The sequence below is a fragment of the Ursus americanus genome, chromosome 9 (assembly GCF_024610735.1).
Source record: "Ursus americanus isolate L20-20 chromosome 9, mUrsAme1.1.p, whole genome shotgun sequence".
NCBI lineage: Eukaryota > Metazoa > Chordata > Mammalia > Carnivora > Ursidae > Ursus > Ursus americanus.
In genome coordinates, this window is record NC_142135.1 from 63022811 (window position 1) to 63045196 (window position 22386).

At 36.7% G+C, this 22386-nt stretch overlaps 1 protein-coding gene across 5 annotated transcripts in view; it reads right to left on the bottom strand.

Moving 5' to 3' along the window:
• SGK3 (serum/glucocorticoid regulated kinase family member 3) overlaps window positions 1-22386 on the bottom strand; it is a 130772-nt gene that overhangs the window by 9850 nt on the left and 98536 nt on the right. For all 5 annotated transcript variants that reach the window (XR_015725832.1, XM_045788996.2, XM_045788994.2 and 2 more), the window contains 8 exons: window positions 20957-21006; window positions 18410-18467; window positions 11933-12016; window positions 11701-11832; window positions 7974-8086; window positions 7842-7878; window positions 7141-7227; window positions 1482-1577 (listed from right to left, as the gene is read on the bottom strand). Coding sequence is in view for 4 of the 5 variants with exons in the window: in XM_045788996.2 (XP_045644952.2) it covers window positions 1482-1577; window positions 7141-7227; window positions 7842-7878; window positions 7974-8086; window positions 11701-11832; window positions 11933-12016; window positions 18410-18467; window positions 20957-21006 (657 nt within the window). In the remaining variant the exon portion in view is untranslated. The remainder of the gene's footprint in view (window positions 1-1481; window positions 1578-7140; window positions 7228-7841; window positions 7879-7973; window positions 8087-11700; window positions 11833-11932; window positions 12017-18409; window positions 18468-20956; window positions 21007-22386) is intronic.

The window sequence follows — 22386 nt, forward strand, 5'->3', positions numbered from 1 at the left end:
ATCAGCCAGTTAATCGTCGACTTTTAAACTAAAAATAATTTTTAAAGTTAAGGCAGTTATATAGCTTGTCACTTTCTTTTTTACAGGAAAGAAAAACGTTTTTACTTTTTAAAATTGAACTTTATTTTTAAATAGTTAATGTGTCATTAGTGAAGTATATGCTTCAAATGTTCCCTTTTCAATCAACAGCATTTTATATACAATGACAGTATTTTCCACTTTCATAGACCTCCAAAGAAATTTAAAGGATTCAGAAGTATCAGGACAGCAGAGACCCAGCATTTAAAGAAAGGAAGGCATATCAGGTATTCCAAGTCACTAGCATAACCACAACACTAAATCTTTTAATAAGCAAGGGCAAAGAAGAGACAGTGTTGGTTGTCATAGGAATCTATGATTCAAAGTCAGCAACATAAGATAAATGCCCTAACATGCTCCTGTGTTGGATTTCACTGAGAGCTCCCCAGTTTTCGGCGGGGGGGAGCCCCCACACAAAACAAAAAAAAAACAAGCCCCAGCTCAGGTCTCTGCTGATGGTAGTATTTAGCTTAGTGGGGCAGCAGCATGGGTGATAAGCACACAGTCCCCAGCATGGGGATGCTGGACACTCATGGGATCACAAAAGGACTCTAGAAACTACTCTAAACACCTCAGAGTGTAAAGAAAAATATGTACTGTTCCAATAAGAATATGTAAACTAACCAAAGCGCCTAAACTGCTTGCTTTTGGTTGGAATGATATGTATTTTTTAAGTTTATTTTTTTAGTAACTTTCTACCCAACTTTCTACTCAACGAACTCAAGACCCCGAGATCAAGAATCACATTCCCCTCCAACTGATCCAGCCAGGCACTCCTGGTTGGAATATTAATTAATGTAGTAAAACAACTTTACACACGTTAATCAGAAGCACTGGTTGGCCTTATGTGTCTTCAATTAATAAAAACTGGGGTAAATGATTTCATAGTGAACATCTCTTTTTTTCAATAAAATCAAGACATGTTTGCGGTAAAGGGAATAGAGGGGTTCCCAACAGCAGAAAAGGAGAGCACCAGTGTATTAATCCTATAAAAATAAAATACAAGGCAAAACCAAAAAGATATGATCTTCTAATAAATACAAAAATCTTTTTCTTCCATCTTTTTGAAACTGGGCAAAATGATGACGGGGTAAACTGTATGAAAGTGAGTAATATTAATGTTATAGCTAGTGTCTATTTCTAAAAAATGCAAGTGGGATGAGAATACCTGATTAGTATAAGTAGTGATTACTATGACACAGAAATAATTACGTTAAAAGACCAGTAACAAAGGAAAAGTTTTCCCTTTTGTATATATCTCCAATGTGATTATGGATTCATTTAACCAGGTTACTACTACTCAATCGGTGTTACCTAGGAGTCCTTGGGATTATTAAAAATGAGAGACAACTCAGAGTAATGAAAATATATTGGAATAATAACGAAAGAGCAGAAATACATACCAATCCGTACAGCATTTCATACAGAACAGCACCAAGGCACCACCAATCTACAGTATTGTCATAGGGCTGTTTTCGGATTACTTCAGGAGCAAGGTACTATGGAAAACATTAAATATTAGAGCAACTCATAAACAACACATGCTAAATTTAGGAATAATTAAGAAATTTAAACAAATTTAAGATGTTACTGTGATTTTTAGTTGGTAGGGTATGCTCATCCTACACCAGTGGTTCTCAGGCCTTCAGAATCATGTGGTACATTTTTCAAAATACACATATTCAAGCACTTCCCCCCACAAACTGTGATGCAATTAGGGCAAACAGAAGAGGACAACAAATACTGAAATCTGTAATACTATTTAAACTAGGTATTGGGTTGGGGGAGCAGGGAGAGTTTTTCACAAGATTAATTTATTTTAGAAATTCCTCTGGTCATTACTCATAATTGTTTCTCTTGAAGAAAGAATTTTTAATGTGGCAATTATAATCCATTTTTCCCTTCAGTTAAAGAAAAAAGAATGTGAACTGCATTGTTATTAGGCATTATAATAGTAACTACTATTAATTACTATAGTAATTACTGTAATTACTATATAATTCTCTAACATATTATTTAGAAAAGTTATGTAAGCTATTAGATAGCTATGCACATTTTACTTGTAAAACATTTAAACATCATAATTTCACACATATAAAATGGTGAATCTGAATTTAAGATTCTAATATATATATTTTCTCTTCCTATATGAAAAAAGGAAATAATTTCCTCTTAGGTTTTTTATTTTTTTTTAAAGATTTTATTTATTTATTCGACAGAGATAGAGACAGCCAGCGAGAGAGGGAACACAAGCAGGGGGAGTGGGAGAGGAAGAAGCAGGCTCATAGCGGAGGAGCCTGATGTGGGGCTCGATCCCATAACGCCCGGATCACGCCCTGAGCTGAAGGCAGACGCTTAACTGCTGTGCCACCCAGGCGCCCCTGTTTTTTTTTTTAATGTGATCCAAAAAAACAGCAAAATATATTAAAAGGGTTTAGTAATTTCTGATTACATTTAGATTTAGATGACCAAAACAAACCTTGTGTTTCCTCTCTAAAAACTAGAGGACTTAAAGATTTTGATAACTATACAATCAATATACATCCGAGATAGTCCAAGATGGCAGCGCAGGAATAGGAGACCTTGGTTTCTTCTGGCCCTAGAAATTCAGCTAGACAGCTATCAAATCACTCTGAACACCTGAGAACTCAACTGGAGATCTAAGAATAGCTGCAACTCTACATATAGAAAAGCGACCACTTTCTGCAAGGTAGAGGTGCGGAGAAGTGAATCCGAGGGGATATATGGGAAGATAAACCACAGGTGGAGGGAGCCTCCGTCAGCCAGCACCTGAAAGTGATATACCAGCTGAGCACAAAATCAGAACTTCTAGAAGTCTACTCCGGAGAAGGACGTCCCTGCCTGAAAGGTGCTCAGGTGGGAAAACGGGGCGGAATCCTAGGTGGTACAGCATGGTCTGAGGATCCCCAGGGTTACAGGAAGACCGGGGGTGCCTAAGTGGGGCAGAGCTCCCAGGCATCGGAGTGGGAAGCCAGCAGCAGTCAGCGAGCCCAGGAATAGGCTCGCAGCTCAGGGTTGCCATATACCGCAAACCCAGGCACAGATGGGGAAGCCCAGCAAAAGGTGGAACGTCTGCGAGACCCCCTCCCATTTCCCCTGGAGGAGCGGCACGGGTGCAAGTCCCAGCAGTTTGCAGAGTTTGGAGACTCAAAACCTAGCCGCGTGCCTGAGATAGAAATGCTGGGTCACAGGCTGGGTGAGCAAGGAGTGCAGCCAGAGACCAGGGAGACAGGAGTAACTGACTGGTTTTCCCTGAAGGTGCACTGAGGAGCGGGGCCGCTAGCTTTTGGTTCCAGGGCGGAGACTGGGAGGCTGCCATTTTCATTCTCATCCTCTAAAGCGGCCTGGAAAGCCTTCAGGGAACAAAAGCTACTTGGAGCAATCTGGAGCAGATTACTTAGTTTGGGCCCCTGGCAAGCTAAGTGCAATTCTGCCCAAAGACACTTGAGAATCACTGCGACAGGCCCCTCCCCCAGATCGGCAAGAACATCCATCTAAGACCAAGTTTACCCATCACAGAACTGCAAAACTCCAGCGCTATGGGAAAAGAGTATATATAGAATTCATGTTTTTTTTTTAAAACCACAATTCTTTAGTCTTTCAATTTTAATTTTTTTCTCTTTCCGTTTTCAACCAATTTATCAACTTTAAAAATCTTTTTTAATTTGCATTTTTATACTTACATTCTATCCTTTTTGTATTTAATTTTTTTGTATGTACACACACACACATAAATATATATATTTCTTTCTTTACAATTTTGTGATGCAGTTTCTTCTAACAGACCAAAATACACCCAGAATCTAGTATATTGCTCTGTTCTCTTCACTTTTCTGATCATATTCTCTTTCTTCTTCTTTTTTTTGTTAAAGTCTTCTTAAATTTTCATCTTTACAATTATATTCTACCCTTTCAATGTATTTAATTTTATTTTTGTGTGTGTATATATGTATATATATATAACTTTTTCTTTCTTTACAATTTTGGGATGTAGTTTCTTCTAACAAACAGACCAAAATATACTCAGGATCCAGTGTACTGCTCTGTTCTGTTCACTTGGCTGATTATTTTCTGTCTCTTTTTTTAAATTTAAATTTCTTTTTGGTTCAGTTTCAGGTCTCTTCTGATTTGTTTAGTGTATATTTCTCTGGGGTCGTTGTTGCCATTTTAGTATTTTGTTCTCTTGTTCATCTATTCTTCTCTGGACAGAACGACAAGATGGAAAAACTCACCTCTACAAAGAGAACAAGAGGCAGTACTCACTGACTTAATCAGTATGGATATAAGTAAGATGTCAGAACTAGAGTTCAAAATAACGATTCTTAAGATACTAGCTGGGCTGGAAAAAGCTGGAAGACACTAGAGAATCCCATTCTGGAGAAATAAAAGAACTAAAATCTAATCAAGTGAACATAAAAAAGGCTATTAATGAGATGCAATAAAAAATGGAGGCTCTAAATAGGATAAATGAGGCAGAAGAGAAAATTAGTGATATAGAAGACAAAATGATGGAGAATAAAGAAGCTGAGAAAAAGAGAGATAAACAACTACTGGATCAGAAGGAGAGAATCCAAGACATAAGTAATACCATAAAGTGAAATAATATTAGAATAATTGGGATCGCAGAAGAAAAGGAAAGAGAGGGAGGGGGCAGAAAGTATATTGGAGCAAATTATAGCAGAGAACTTCCCTAATCTGGGGAAGGAAGCAGGCATTCAAGTCCATGAGGCACAGACAAGCTCCCTCAAAATCAATAAAAATAGGTGAATACATCGACATGTAATAGTGAAACTTGCAAATGTCAGAGACAAAGAGAAAATCCTGAAAGCAGCTTGGGACAAGAGGTCCATAACCTATAAGGGTAGAAACATTAGACTGGCAGCAGACCTATCCACAGACACCTGGCAGGCCAGAAAGGACTGGCATGATATATTCATGGTACTAAATGAGAAAAATATGCAGCCAAGAATGCTTTATCTAGCAAGGCTGTCATTCAAAACAGGAGAGATAAAGAGCTTCCAGGACAAAAAGAAACCAGAATTTGTGATCACTAAACCAGCCCTGCAAGAAATATTAAAAGGGATCCTTTAAGCAGAGAGAGAGCCCAAAAGTAAAACAAACCAGAAAGGAACAGAGACAATATATAGAAACAGTGACTTTACAGGTAATACAATGGCACTAAATTCACATCTTTCAATAGTTACTCTGAATGACCAGAGGATCATAGTGGACGGGAGGGAAAAATAAAACAAGATGAAATCAGAGACGGAGACAAACCATAAGAAACTCTTAATCATAGGAAACAAACAGGGTTGCTGGAGGGGAGAGGGCTGAAGGGATGGGGTGGCGGACATTTAGGAGGGCATGTGATGTAATGAGCACCAGGTATTATATAAGACTGATGAATCACTGACCTCTACCTCTGAAACTAATAATTCATTATAGGTTAATTAATTGAATTTAAATAAAAACTAAAATTTTAAAATTTAAAAAATAAAATCAACTTAAAGGAGATATAATTTACATAAAAATGCATCCATATTCAAAAAACTCAATTTACATTCAGAAAAAAATGTTTCTTCATACACAAACCAAACCAGAATGGTTACAAATATATATAAAAGCTAGGGTTGATTAGAGAAGGGAAGGAGAAAAAAACATTTCAAAGTATTTTTACTTCATTTTTTTTTTTAGCTTTTCTGATTTTGATTAAAAGTCTCATGAGAGCCATTTTCTCACATATTTCATCATATTTGCAATTACTCTACAAAAAAGATGAAATACTACCTGGCTTCTAAGATCACTATAAATACATTAAAATTAGGATAGTTTAAAATAAACTAAACGTGTGTGTGTGTGTGTGTGTGTGTGTGTGTGTGTGTAGTAAGAATAACAAGGCTTTAAGATAATTGTAAGGATTATTATTATTGTCTCAAATGGGAGGATACATTTTCTGCTAGCTAACATGATGAGAGGATGAGATGCTCTGATTAATTCTGACTTGTGGTTTTCTTTTTTTCTAAAGATTTTATTTATTTATTTGATAGCGAGAGAGAGAGAGAGAGAGAGAGAGAGAGAGCACGCACAAGCAGGGGGAGAGGCAGACGGAGAGGGAGAAGCAGGCTCCCCGCTGAGTAGGGAGGCCAATTTGGGACTCGATCCCAGGACCCCAGGACCAGAACCTGAGCTGAAGGCATATGCTTAACCGACTGAACCACCTAAGCGCCCTGACTTGTGTTTTTTTTTTCCTCCATATCCACTGCTTTACTTTCTTCTGTTAAACACATGGTTAATTTTACTGTAAAATATTTTTATTATAAGAAAAAGAGAAAACAGAAACTAGTATAGCTGCCACTAATTATAGGCAATGTCAATATTTTGCCATATTTGCTTTAGCTTATTAAAAAAAACAGCTTTATTTAGATTTTCACATATGATGCAATTTACTCATTTTAAAGTGTGTAATTCAATGGCTATTGGTATATTTGGAGTGGTGTAAACATTACCACAATTTTAGCACATTTTTCATCGCTGATTAGTGATTTTTTTTAAAGGATCAAAAATCTAATCAAATGCTTTAAAAAGTCTAAGGTAAACTTTTAACATTAAAAACAAATAAGCAAATGGGGGGATGGGGTAATTGGGTGACGGGCATTAAAGAGGGCGCTTGATGTAATGAGTATTGGGTGTTACATACAACTGATGAATCACTAAATTCTACCCCTGAAACTAATAATACACTATATGTTAACTAACTTGAATTTAAATAAAATCTAAAAAAACAAAAATAAAAACAAATAAACATAATTTATATCTTTGTTGGGTTATCTGTGATAGCTTACAATCACAATTAAAAATACTATCAATAAACTTTAAATGTTTTGAAGGGATGATTACTAGATATATACAAGCGGCTAAAAGCTTTCTGAAATGAGAGTTTTATTCTACTTCTCTGATTTCAAATATTGTACGGGCACTTTGTGATTCATTTTTGCATTTTACACATGATTATATAAACAACAACTGAAACATATTTCTTACCTCTGGTGTCCCACAAAATGTTGTTGTTGTGTCAGATATAGCAATTCCTTCTTTACAAAGTCCAAAATCTGTTAAGACAACATGTCCCTGACAAACAGAGGGGCAGTAAGATAAAACAATGCATGGGCATAAACTGACAATTTTTAAAACCATTTCACTTTGAAATAATTATAGAGCCACAGGAAATTGCAAAAATAGTACACAGAGTTTCGTGTACCCCTCACCCAGCTTCTCCCAATGCTGATAGCTTATGTAACTGTAGTGAAATATCAAAATCAGGAAACGGACATTGGTAGAATACTGTTAACCAGACTGCCAGTTTTATTCAGTCTTCGTTATTATTATTATTACTTTTTTACACATATGCACTTGGGTGTGTGTGTACGTATGTGTGGTTCTATGCAATAGAGATGTGCGGATCTATGTAACTACCGCCTCAATCAAGACAGAAAACTATCCATCACCCCAAAGGAACTAAAGAACTCACTCATGCTACCCCTTTATCTTTGTACTCCCCTATGCCACTGTCCCTGTCACCTTGCAACCACTCATCTGTTTTCTATCTCTACAGTTCTGTCATTTGGAGAATGTTATGTAAATGGAATGAGGCCATGTGAGGAACCTTTGAGGTTGCCTTTTTTCCACCAAGCATAACAACAATAAAATTGAGAATTGGTAGATTTTTAGAAGATAATACTTACTACTGAATCCAAAAGAATATTTTCTGGTTTCAAGTCTCTATTAAATTAAAAGAAAAGAAAAGCAAAACTGAGTATTAACTGAAATAAAGTAATAAAACAAGACGTTTTTACAAGAAATACATTAAAATGTACCTGTATACTATTTTGATGGAGTGCAAGTAACCCAATGCACTGGCAATTTCAGCAGCATAAAACCTAGCTCTGTGTTCAGGAAAGGACCGTTCTCTCTGTAAGTGGAAAAACAGCTGTAAAATGAAAAAAGAAATGGGTATTAAGATCACGCACATAAAGTGAAATAAATATATCCTATAAATAAAAAAATAGGATTTCTGTTATTCTGAACATGAGATAAAAACTCACCAAAGCACAGAACTGTGACTCTCCCCTGTGTCCCCCTCCTCACAAGCATTCTCTCTTCACCCACACATCTTTCTTTACCCTTGCTAACTTTAACTTGCTCATCTGTCAATCACTCCTCAGTCCTCAATGTGGCAGTGTCCTCACCATGCTGGAAAAGATTATCAACCCAGACCAATGATCTGGATATCTCCATGGAGTCAATAAGGTCTCTCACTAGGCTTTTTTTGACTGTGGTTTCATTTTGGGAAAAAAAAACAAAACACAACACTATTCAGAGACTGGAAACAAGTGGCTGGCAGACCAAATATAACCCACAGATATAATGTGTTTGAGCCAAATACTGTTTTTAGAAAAATCTAAATTAACTGGTAACATTTAAAAATGGAGAAATTTTTTTGGTAAGAATTCAGGTTTGGTTTCTTCCGGGGGGCGGGGGGGGGAAGCAGCTCTGCAACATTAAGCCTAAACGCCAGTGCGGTAGCAAATGGGTGGCGCTGAGCAGCAGCTGGACTCTCCAGTTCATTCCTTTTACTTCTGAAATCGTATTTTATTTCTTACTATCTGTCCTTTACTCATTAGGTTACCCGCCTGGGCGAAGTTTGCCGTAGGTTCTTACTCTAAGTTCCCCGGTTCTAAAACTGATCTTGCCTTAGGGCTCCTTGTTCCTTGGAGAGCTCCATATCCGCTCCTTTCTGGCCCCTGACACTGCAGGGATGGCAAAGTTTCTGTCCTCAGTTTCTCCGCTGTTATTCTTTCTCTGGATACCCTATCCACGTAACCTGATCCATCCAGATTTCAAACACCTCTATGTCGATGCCTTTCATGTGGACATACCCCACCTACACCTCTGCTTGGAGCTTCTCCTGCAAAGACTTGCTGCCTGCTGCTCTTTCTTGAATATTTCACAAGCCAACAAATTCAACTTGTCTAGAACAGAGCCCCCGTCTTCTTTTACAGATTTACTGCTACTGCTGCTGTAGTCTATCCTTTAATGACATCACTTTCTACCCAGCCCTCTGAGCCCTAACAAGGTACAGTGAGAAGAGTCAGGTTTTCAAGCTGATCAGAGTTGGATTTAAGTCCTAGTTCTTCTCTTTTTGTGTGCAATTCATTTAACTTCTCTGACTTAAAAAAATTGTCCCCCAATTTTTGTTAACCTCTTCTGAAAGGTTATGGTGAAGATCAGTTATAATAGATCCTGAGAGAGGAGGGACGTGGAGGCTGGCCTGGGATTCCTCTAGACTGCTCCTTTACCCTTAGCCTCTATATCTAACTATTGAATACATTCTTCTGTTTTTATCTTTTTTTTTTTTAAAGATTTTATTTATTTATTCGACAGAGATAGAGACAGCCAGCGAGACAGGGAACACAGTCAGGGGGAGTGGGAGAGGAAGAAGCAGGCTCATAGCGGAGGAGCCTGATGTGGGGCTCGATCCCATAACGCCGGGATCATGCCCTGAGCCGAAGGCAGACGCTTAACCTCTGTGCCACCCAGGCGCCCCCTTTATTGCTCTTCTAACTACCGCCCCATTCAACTCCTCCTCCACCAACCCCAACATTCTATTCTTTTTATTCCCCATTATCTTAGCCAAGTCTATCTTTTAGAATACAAATCTACATCTTTCCACCTTTGCCACTCAGTGTATGAGTGATAACTGTGTAAAAAGGGGTCAGAAGCAAGGTCCTAAAACAAGATGAAGAAACCATGGACAAAAGCAGGAAGCTTGCAACAGGATCTCATCTGCAGCTAATGCCTTGCAGGACATTTCAAAGTCACAAATTGGTACTCAGGTCCAGGTTAAATCCAAGACCTGACACTTACTAGAAAACATGGTGACATTGAGAAAGTTATTTAACTTCTCTGAGCCTTAGTTTCCTTATCTATAAAATAGGTATAAGAGTATTTATCTCAAAGAGTTATAATGATTAATTGAAATAATGCAGGTAAAATAATTACAAAGTGCCAGGCCCTCAATAAATTCTCATTATGTTAGCACTCATATACAGACAAAATAAAATGGAAACCTTCAAATCTTCAGCCTTCAAAGTTTTGCCTCTACACTGAGGAGGCACATGGCATTTTTGTTATAGATGTAGGGGGTTGGGCTTTTTTTAAAAGATTTTATTTATTTATTTGACAGAGAGAGAGACAGCCTGTGAGACAGGGAATACAAGCAGTGGGAGTAGGAGAGGAAGAAGTAGGCTCCCAGCAGAGGAGCCCGATGCAGGGCTTGATCCCAGGACCCTGGGATCAAACCCTGAGCCAAAGGCAGACGCCCAATGACTGAGCCACCCAGGCGCCCCAGATGTAGGGGGTTGTATAATGATTACTTTAATGATCTTCCCCCAAAATGATCTAAGTGTGTCTGATCATCTTTCAGGTTTGCAGAGTAGACATTAGTCTTCCTTCTAATTCCTTTATTCTATAGTTAGGTATACCATATTAAGGCTGAAATAATTATCTTCCTCTCTTTCTGATCTGGGACTAGGGGATGAAAGATCCCTTTGTAAAGATAGGACACAATCTGTGAGAATAATTTTTAGAGACATTCACAGGTCAGAGACCAAGCAAATTAGAAAGATATAAGGATTGAGAAACAGAAGAACAAGGGGTAGTCTGCTGCCTAAATCCTGGAATCACATTCCCTGAGTTCAATTCCTGCCTCTAATACTTACTAACCACATGCCTCGAGCAAGTTACCTAGCTTCTCTGTGCCTCAGTTTCTTTATCTTATATAAGGGGATTGTTGTGAAGATAAAATAGTACACATAAAGAGTCAGAGTGCTGGGCACATAAGTATACTTGATGCATGTTAGCTATTACTGTAATTATTATCACGACCGTAGCGTTTTCCAAAATGTATTTCAATATCCCTCTGATTCAGAGTTTTAGGGAATATTATTAACAGATTTGGTTCAAATAAAAAGGGACTGCATGCTAAGAAAATATTTTCAAAGAAATCTTGGCTTTGTTTAAGGCAGAACTCAAAATCTTTAACATGCTGAAACATATTGTGAATCACCAAGAAACATATTGTTAATTGCCAATGGGACAGAACATGAAACGCTTTCTAAACTGACTTCACCACAGAACTCTTTATTAGAGGATCACCTCGTCTGATTATAGTTTGCATGTTTTAGAAAATGACAGGCTAGAGTAATCTTTATATGCAGCTGTGAAGACAATAATTATCTAAATACAAATCATGTTTTATTCTAACGTTTCAGTATATTATTCTTGCTATAATACTATCCGTGAAGTCTGTAGCTTCACACCAAGCTTCCCTTATGAATCTTCCCACCTACACACCATAAGCTGCTTAAGAGCTTTGTTTACAATTCTCTACAGCTTGCTCTGTGCTTATTAGCCAGCATCTTGAATCTAATAGCTGTTAATGCTGGCCTATCCTTCCAAAAACCGGTAAGTAAAGAAAAACTGTGACTTTATTCTAATTTTTCTAAACATTATCAACATTAGAAAACTAATCATAAAACTCACCTCCCCTCCGTTAACAAAATCCAGAACAAAATAAAGCTTTTCAGTTGTTTGGAAAGAATAATGTAATCCAACCAAAAATGGATGTTTCACATTTTTCAAAAGCACATTACGTTCAGCCATGATATGTTTTTGCTGTAAAAAAAAGTAAAGGATCAACTGGTATTATATACCAGAAAACAATTCTGTTAATTGAGAAAATGGATTTAGGAGAAACAATGCTATTTTATTTTACCTCTTTTCTGTTGAGAACTATTTTTTTCTGTAACACTTTGACAGCATAAAATTTTCCATCCAGTTTCCGTTTTGCAAGAAGAACCTGTTGTAAAGATTGTGCTATTAGAAATTTCAATATTTTGATAGAAATAATTCACTCATCAATAAATTCATACTTAAATTATGTACAAAGAAAGTCTAAAAGGGACTTAGATGATGTTTTAGTTTTGAAAACTGAAAACTACTGAATTTGTTTTTATTCGACTTCTCCTTAGACATTTTAATAAAACAGTAACAAAAAAGGAATGTTAATCATTTGAATAGCCAGGTACCATTTCTTTGTCACTTAATGTGACGATGTTTGAGTTTTTTACCAAATTTAAGTCCCGAAATCTACAGTGCTTGAGATCCTTAAGTATGAGGTGTGTGTGCTCGCACGCCAGCCCTGAGTCCGAGAAAGTGTCCTTAGAAAATACTGAGGCTATCAACTTTGTGGATAGATTAAAAAAACGGAGAACAAAATGGTTTCTATGTGATGAAATGCATTTTTGTTTTAACATTTAGGTTTCTCTTATAAGTTTTAAATTCAGAAGCATTCAGAGGAAGAAGCACCATGTGTAGCTGCGTTTCTACAATGGGCTGGGCTGTATGCACTTTCATGGATCTGAAGAAATTTAGACTCTCTTGCCCCAGAAAAAAAGTAGACATACTTAGGGTTTTGCAAATAACTTCAAGGGATTCAAGATGTCCAACAAGTGGTGTAACTATTAAATGATGCATTCCAAAGCGTTCTGAGATGAGCCGACACGGCAACTAGTGACACCGTGGGCCTTGTGTTCTAGTATATGCGTCGTCTTCCTCGCTACAACTTAAAACCCCAGTCTAATCATGAGAAAAATATCAAATTCCAATCAAGGGACATCTTACAATATACCTAATTAGTACTTCTCAAAACCATCAAGGTCCTCAAAAACAAGGAAAGTCTGAGAAGCCGTCACAGCTAAGAGAAGCTTAAGGAGACAACACAACTAAATGTAATGTGGTCTTATGGATGAGATCCTAGAACAAAAAAAGGACATCGGGTAAAAAGTAAGGAAATCTGAATAAACAATGGACTTTGTATCAATGCTGGCTCATTAACTGGAACACGTGTACCAGGTAATGTAAGATATTAACCACAGGGACACTGGGTGTGGAGTGGAGGATAGTTTGGGAATTCTCTGAACTTCTTGTATTTTTCTCTTTACTCAATTTTTCTGTAAATCTAAACTGTTCTAAAAAAAGAAAGCCTATTAATTAGAAAAAAAAGTTTGTTTTTAATCAAGATGGAGTCAAAACATCTTCAGGGTAAAAATGTCCTGGGCTCAACTGTTCGCATTTTCCCCATTCTCCATTCTTTTGTTTGTTACAATATTTGACTCTATAGAACATCTTTCCTTCTTACATTTTTCCTTTTCTCAACACCTCCCACCTGCCTGGCCTTTCCTGCTCTAGTCTGATTGGTTCATCTTCCAAAACATTATGAGAAAATAATTCAAATGTGGCAATTAGGAAGTACCAGTTTCCTTAAAGTAAGCATTTTTCAATAGATTGGTAGATTTGGAGAACAGACCAGATGGTTAAGAAACAAACAGGCAAAAGGAAAATGGAATCAAGACCCCTCAATGGAGAAGAGTGTAGAATAAATGTTTTAAATTGCCATTATTTATTTTAGTCTATCATATTTTTTTTCTATTTTTCTTTTTTTTTTTTTTAAGATTTTTATTTATTTATTTGACAGAGGGAGACAGCCAGCGAGAGAGGGAACACAAGCAGGGGGAGTGGGAGAGGAAGAAGCAGGCTCCTAGCGGAGGAGCCTGATGTGGGGCTCGATCCCAGAGCACCGGGATCACGCCCTGAGCAGAAGGCAGATGCTTAACAACTGCGCCACCCAGGTGCCCCTTCTATTTTTCAAACACATTCTGGATTTGCATTTGTTTTACTTTTCCATCTTTTTTTGTGTATTCTGCTTTTGTTTTACTGTATTTTATTGGTTTCTAACCATTTTGCAAGATTTTTAATTTTTATTAAATATATATATAGAATAACTCACAAATCATTACAGCTCAGTAAATTACTACAAAATGAACACACATTAACTACTATCCAGGTCAAAAAATTAAACATTCGTGGATAGTTTTGGGTTCATTTCTGGGTTTTCTATTCTGTTCCATTGATCTACGTGTCTATTTTTGTATTTACCCAAAGAATACAAAAAAACTAATTCGAAGGGATACATGCACTCTGTAAGGCAGCATTATCTACAATAGTCAAATTATGGAAAACCCCCAAACTTCCATCGATAGATGAATGGAAAAAGAAGATGTGGTATTTATATATATTGGAATATTACTCAGCCATTACAAGAATGAAATCTTGCCATTTGCAATGACATGATGGAGTTAGTATTATGCCAAATGAAGTAAGTCAGTCAGAGAAAGACAAATACCATATTATCTCATTCATATGTGGAATTTAAGGAACAAAACAAAGATCATAGGGGAAAAAAAGAGAGAGGCAAACCAAGGAACAGACTCTTAACTACAGAGAACAAACTGATGGTTATCACAGGGGAGGTGGGTGGGGGGACAGGTTAATTGGGTGACAGGGTTTAAGGAGGGCACTTGTGTTGAGCACCAGGTGTTATATGTAAGTGTTGAATCACTAAATTGTACACCTGAAACTGATATTACACTGGATGTTAACTGGAAATTAAATAAAAATTTAAAAAAATAAAAAAAAATATAAAAAATAAAACATTATCAGTAGCCTGAAGCCCCCCTTGTATCCTATTTCAGAAACTACTTATCCCTGTCTTCCTCAACTATCTCAATTTGTAATAACACAGCTTTTGTCTTTTTTTAAATTTTATGTAATTAGAATCATATAAAGTTGTCTCTAACTTCTTTCACTCGTAATATGCATTCATGTTGTGCCACATAGCATAACTTTTGTATTTTTATTGTTGTATAGAATAATGCATTATACAATTTAAAAAATTTAATTCCAGCATAGCTAAATACAATGTTCTATTAGTTTCAGGTGTATAATACAGTAATTCAACAATTCTGTACACTACTCAGTGCTCATTATGGTAAGTATACTTTTTTTTTTTTTTAAATAATAAGTGCACTCTTAATCACCTTCACCTACTTCACCCATCCCACCACCCACTTCCCCTCTGGTAACCATCAGTTTATGCTCTACAGTTGAGTCTGTTCCTTGGTTTCTCTTTTTTCCCTTTTTTCATTTGTTTTGTTTCTTAAATTCACACATGAATGAAATCATATGGTATTTATCTCTCTCTGACCAACTTATTCCACTTAGCATTATACTCTTTAGATTCACCCATTTTGTTGTACATGGCAAGATTTCACTCTTTTTTATAGCTCAGTAATATTCCACTGTATGTATACACTACATCATCTCTATCCATTCATCAGCTGATGGACACTTGGGTTGTTTTCATATCCTGGTTATTGTAAATAATGCTGTTATGAATAGAGGGGGACATATATCTTTTTGAATTAGTGTTTTCCTATTCTTTGGGTAAATACCTAATAGAATTACTGGATCATATGGTAGTTCTGTTTTTAGTTTTTTGAGGAAACTCCATAACGTTTTCCATAGTGGCTATACCAGTTTGCATTCCTACCAACTGTGCACAAGGGTTTCTCCTTCTCCAAATCCTTATGAACACTTTTTGATTTTAGCCATTCTGACAGACAGGAGGTGATAGCGCACTGTGGTTTTGATTTGTATCTCCCTGATGATGATGTTGAGCATCTTTTCACGTGTCTGTTGGCCATGCGTATGTCCTCTTTGGAGAATAGTTTATTCATGTCTTCTGCCCCTCTTCTAATTGGATTACTTGGGTTTTCTGGTGTTGAGTTGTATAAGTTCTTTATCTATTTTGGATACTAACCCTGTATCAACTGTATCATTTGCAAATACCTTCTCCCATTCAGTAGGACTTTCTATTTTGATGTAGTCTCAATAGTTTATTTTTGGTTTTGTTTCCCTTGCCTCAGGAGACATATCTAGAAAAATGTCAGAGAAATTACTGCCTGTGTGCTCTCCTAGGATTTTTATGGTTTCAAGTCTCACATTTAGGTCTTAATCTATTTTGAGTTTATTTTTGTGTATGGTCTAAGAACATGGTCCAGTCTCATTCTTTTGCATGTAGCTATCCAGTTTTCCCAACGCCATTTGTTGAACAGACTTTGTCCCATTGCATATTCTTAACACTCCTTTGTTGAAGATTAATTGACCATATAATTGTGGGTTTATTTCTGGACTCTCTATTCTGTTCCATTGATTTATGTGTATTTTTGTGCCACTACCATCTTGACATCCGGATTGTGATACCTCCAGTTTTGTTTTACTTTTTCAAGATTACTTTGGCTATTATTCAGGGTCTTTTGTGGTTCCACATAAATTTTAGGATTATTCGATTAGTTCTGTGAAAAACTACATTACACAGTTTAATCCACTCTTTAATTAACAGACATTTAGATTGTTTATGAATAACATTTAGACTGCCATGAATATTCTGGCATATGCCTTTCTTAGTGCATATGTGCATGCATTTCTGTTGGATATATAGCTAGAAGTAGAACCGATGTGTCACACAGATAATGGCATATATTTAGCTTCAATAATCAACACGAGTTTTCAACTGCATAAAAAATGAAATACAAAGGAATAAATCTAATTAAAGATGTATAAAAACTCTATATAAAACACTATAAAACAGTATTGAGAAAAGTTAAAGATGAACTAAATTAAGAAATGGATATACCATGGTCATGGATTAGAAGACTCAATGTAAAAATAACAATTTTCCCCAAATTGACCTACATATTAAATGCAATCCCAATCAAAATTCAGCAGAACTTTGTGGAAATTGGCATGCTAATTCTAAAACTTAAAAAGATATGCAAAGGGCTAAGACTCTTGAAGAATAAGAAGGAAGGACCTGTTTTGCTGGCTATCAAGCTACACAGTCTAATAGACTAATGGAACAATATATAATATCTTCAAACAGAAATATTAAACCTAAAATCCAGAAGCAGATCCATGCAAATATGGACACTAGATAAATAATGAAGGTCACCCTGCAGATGAGTGGGGAAAGAACTGTCCTTTCAATAAATTGTGTGGGATCCGTTGGATATCAATAGGGGGGGGGGGGAAGAACTGTGACCCTACAACTTCATGCTATATCCAAGAACCAATTCCTGATAGACTCTAGATCTAAATATGAAGTTTCCAGAAGACAATGCTTTTTGTTTTTAATGACAGACTATCTCTAACATCCCAACAGACTGTGAACACTCTGAGTGCAGTATCCCTTTCCAACTTTCTATTGCTGTACTAGCACAACGTCCATCATGTAGCGGGTGGTCAATATGTATGTGCTGAATTAACACACATGGATTTAATTGTATGGTTACAGTTTCTGGTATCCAGGGAACTCAGAAAACAAACTTGAGATACCCAAAGCTCAGCATGTAGGAAACTATAATTAAACACATGCATATTTATTTTCACTGCAGACTGAAGTGTAATGCAAAAAAGCACTTAAATATATCTAATGATTCTGGTAACTCCATCTATGATGCTTCTGGCCTTAAAGCGGATTCTCTTTCCTTAGTATGGCCACACTGTCAAGTTGTGTGATTCATCTGATGCTCACTGTATGAGGAACAGCAGGGTTTTCACACATCCCTTTTCTTCCCCAACTGTTACTTTTTCACAGTTGCTCATTTTTGTCTTTCCAGCTTCCGCTTAAACAGCACCTCTTTAAAGAAGCCATCCTTGACCAACCCATCTGAGTAGGAATTTTTCCCCGCTTGCCTATTGTCCTCTATCACTTCACTCTATTCTGTATTTACATCACAGTCCCCATTACTGCTTTTCATTATTTACTGACTGCATTTTTTTTTTTAAGATTTTATTTATTTATTTGACAGAGAGAGACAGCCAGCGAGACAGTAAGCACAAGCAGGGGGCGTGGGAGAGGGAGAAGCAGGCTCCCGGGGAGAAGCCTGATGTGGGGCTCGATCCCAGAACGCTGGGATCACGCCCTGAGCCGAAGGCAGACGCTTAACGACTGCACCACCCAGGCGCCCCATGACTGCATGTTTTTAACTGGCTATTTCCTCTACTAGGCTGCAAGCATCACAAAGGTATCAACTATGTCAGTTTTGTTCAATACTCTCTAACTACCAGAACCCAGCATACTGCCTGGCACAAGAAGCGCTCAACAAATACTTGAACAACTGAATTTTATGTTAAAGTTTGAATAAACGCCTTAACTCCCTAAGTATTTTGCAGGTAGAGAAAGCATTGTAACTCCATGTGCTGCATACCAACAAGTCCTGTGGCCCGGAACATATAAAGCATGCATCCCTTAAGTACTTATTTACTGAATGGCAGAATAAAACACTCTCACCTTGCCAAAGCTGCCTTTCCCAATAACTTTCAGGAAGTCAAAGTCTGTTGGTTTAGCACTGAAAAAATGAACAATAAGAATTAGCTTCCTAGAAATTGGGAAGATATTAACTTTTAAACATTTCTTAGCACCTCACTCTTTACTAAGAAAATGCTGGGCACAAAACATTTTAGCATGAAGACTCCAGCTTTCACACTGGTAGTAGCTCATCATGAATATAAAATAGGTAAAAATGAATAGTAGTAAATATTTACTTGCTGATAAGACATTTTACAACTTTACTGAAGCCTTGTTAAGTTCTGCTTAAGACGGATTTCAATAACAGTCTCTTTGGGAGAAAAGGATATATCTATATCTGTATATAGTTTTGAAGTCAATTTTATTTAATTTCCATAAACCTCACCAATGTTATTAATGAGGACACTGAGTAACTATATAAATTAGTAATATATTCCAAGGACTACCTCATCTGGCATTTCTTCGGACATGTAATATCACTTACTGTACATTACAGATAAAAGACCTCTCTGCTTATTCTCATAGATGGTAATGCAGAAAATCCAGTAGAGAAACCAGAAGGAATACTAATTTTGTCCTTTTATTTATATTAACCTGTTGGGTGAAAACAACACGGTTGTAGGTAGGCAAAAGCACATGGCAGCAGAAAATGGAACCTAAGCAGCCAGAAGAGCTTTTTCCCTTCAACAAGGTCTGAATCCTAAGTTGGACTAGGGAGAGGAGAATGACTCCATTTAGACTTAAAATCTCCTTTAGTTTTTTTGAAGATCTTATTTATTTATCTATTTGAGAAAGAGCACGAGCAGGAGGGAGAGAGAGAGAGAGAGAGAGAGAGAGGGAGAAGCAGACTCCCCGCTGAGCGGGGAGCTCCATACGGGGCTTGACCCCAGGACCCTGAGAGCATGACCTAGGGGCAAAGACAGACGCTTAAATCTACTGAGCCATCTAGGTGCCCCTAGATTTTAAATTTCCTTTAATTCATTACTGAGATAAATGGTCAATTCAAACATGAGAGTAACACCAGGTCTAGGTTAAATAATAACAGTTAAAGATTAGGGAGATAAATACTTAACTAAATTCAGGTATCTTTCTTCTTCGAGACTCTGCTCTTTGGACTATTTTGTTCTTGAATGTTATGCTGATACACCGAAATAATCTCTTTTAAACAATCATAATAGCAAAAAATCATGCAAATTCCTCAAACATAGTAAATAGGCGGAGACAATACCCAAGTCCCCGCTGTTAACTGTTGGTGACAAATCCTAACCGAAAGTGAGTTTCTGTTTCTGTGTTGCATGACCAACTCTGTGTTTGACAACAGAAAAGCATGCTCAAAACCAAACCTCCCCTTCCAGCTACCACTCCACTTCTTTGCTTTCCTTTGCAGTAAAACTCCTCAAGTAAGAGATCTAAGTTCTTTGTCTATTCCTGCTAGCCTCTCCTCTAGTTCTCTCTTGAACTCTTTCCTAGCAGGGTTTGTACCCAACACACCACTGAAATGGATCGCAAAGGTCACCGATGACTTATCAAGTCCGGTGGTCAATTCTCAACACCTACCTGCTTTACCAGCAACATTAATAGAGTGAATTACTACCCCCTTTGACACACTTTCTTCACCTGATTGTGTGTGACATCACATTCCCAGTTTTTCTACCTTACTGCAATGCTGAAGGACCCAGTCTTCGGGCCATTTCTTATCTGTCTTTACTCACAAAGTGGACCAAAAGGGTGAGGAAAACATAATGTCCTGAGATAAAAGAGACACTACTTCAGAATGAATCTAATGAATGTGAAGAATAATTACAAGTAAGGACAGCAACACTATACTCTTTCTCCAAACCACAGCAGATATCGCTCATCTGTCAGGCCACTCCTCCAACTGAGCCAAGAAGTGGCCCTGGAATCCTTTGTATTCAGGGGTCTAGGCATTCACTTCTAGTGAACTGCTGGAGTTGACGTTCAAGATGAAGCCTGTATTTGCCATTCCTGCTGTTTTTCAAGATGTTTTCCCTGTGCTCAAACTAAATATGGGACTATGGGAGGAACTGGTTAAAGCAAGTTTAACAGCCTTTAATATACTAATATCCTTCAGGACTCATCCGGAACAAGCTGGCTGACACCAGGGTTGCTCCAATAACACTGAGCACCAGTGAGAGTATCCATTAGACCTGCATGGATACATTTGTCAGAGTACCTCCCAGGACTTAAGATCTCCTGAGAAATACGGTCTACTGGTTTTGCACACACACAAACAACCCCCCCCCACCCCAGAAAAATAACAACAGCAAAACAGCAGAACCCAATTATACTTTGTGGATTTAAAAACTCCTCAGAACTCCATTAAAGCAATGCAAAGCTAGAGCAGTAAAATAGGCAAGCATATGTTAGTATTATATTCACTTTAACTATGGTTTTTATATTTTACAGGGTTCTAGTTAAACTGGTCCAAATTAAACTGGTATATATCTACACATTCACAAAAAAAGGTCTTCCTAGAATTCAGTTAGAGGATGTTTGAAACAGACTTACTGAGGATTTCCAGATGGTCCCAGGTTGATGTTCTGTGAGGTAGAGTGTAGCTATTGGGATGGGGAAAAAAAGCAGTAACACTCTTATAGGAGCTTCAAAGTTTATCAGTCAATGAATGTTTCTGAGAAATAAAATATACAAAACTCTACCATAGATCCTGGATGTATTGCCATGTTACATAAGAAGCCTGAAGTCCTAATTCTTAATAAATACAGTAACTTATTTGGAAACACACAATCATATAAACATTTTTATGATAAAATATCAAGAGCAGTTGTAAGGAAAAAAATAATGCAGAAATAAAGCTCAAAGTTGTCAGATGAATGAAGTACACTGGGGAAAGCTCCTTGGACAAATTGGGTGTAGAAACCCCAATTTATGAAGGGTCATTTCTACATTTAAAAAGCTGGTTATAAAATGGCTGTTTTTTCAAATTTTCGAATAATTGCTTATTAATTTTATGATATGGAAATGATAATATGATGATGATGACGACTGCTAATACTGGATTGAATTATAGGAGACAGACTTATTTCTAAATCAAATACATGTAGACAAGAGTGCTTTTCTTTCTAATTCCAGCACCGTAGTCAAATAAAAATTTTAGATAGCCTTTTCTCTTTACAATAATACAGTAAATTTGATCCCTAGTATTCATTTAGAAGCAAATCTTTACTTACCTACTATGCCATAAAGCAATTTAACTAAAAAAAGATTCTAGCTCACTAATAATTAGCTAGAAATTTAATCCCAAATCCCGTAAGATTAATCTAGTGATCTTGTTAACACTTTTAGCACTTTTTATAAAGCCAACTGTAAGTGAATTCTGCTTCACATTAAATTCCCTTTGAAATTCTTTATGCATACAGAGAATTAAGTTATAGATATCCCAAACATGTATACTTTTACCACAGCCCTATATAATTATCCTTCATATAAGTTATAGATATAAGCTTTAAAAATTTTTTCTCTTTAAATCAATCAGAACCAAAAAATTTTACCTAAGCAATTTCATATTAGAGACATATATCATGTAGATTTCCACTTAAATTCATTTGAAACTTATAGACAATCTCTAGAATGCAAACTACTTTTAAAAATAAAGGGCAAAATTTCCTAAGCATAATAACACATTTCTTATAAAAGAACAATATTGACACCAGCTTATTATAAAATGAAATTTCCTATCAATATCTGTACATGAAAAATCTTCATGTAATACATTTTCAGCCCTCAGAAGACAGAAATACAGAGAACCATACAATCTAGCACAAGACAAAAAAAAAAAAAACTATCTATCTATATATATATAAAAAATCTGGTTCATGAAATAAGATTCATCTGTTGAGCCATAATTGTAACATGGAAGAATCTTTTCTGTTTATATATGATAGTGTTCCAGATAATCTGATAACATAATACCAACTAAG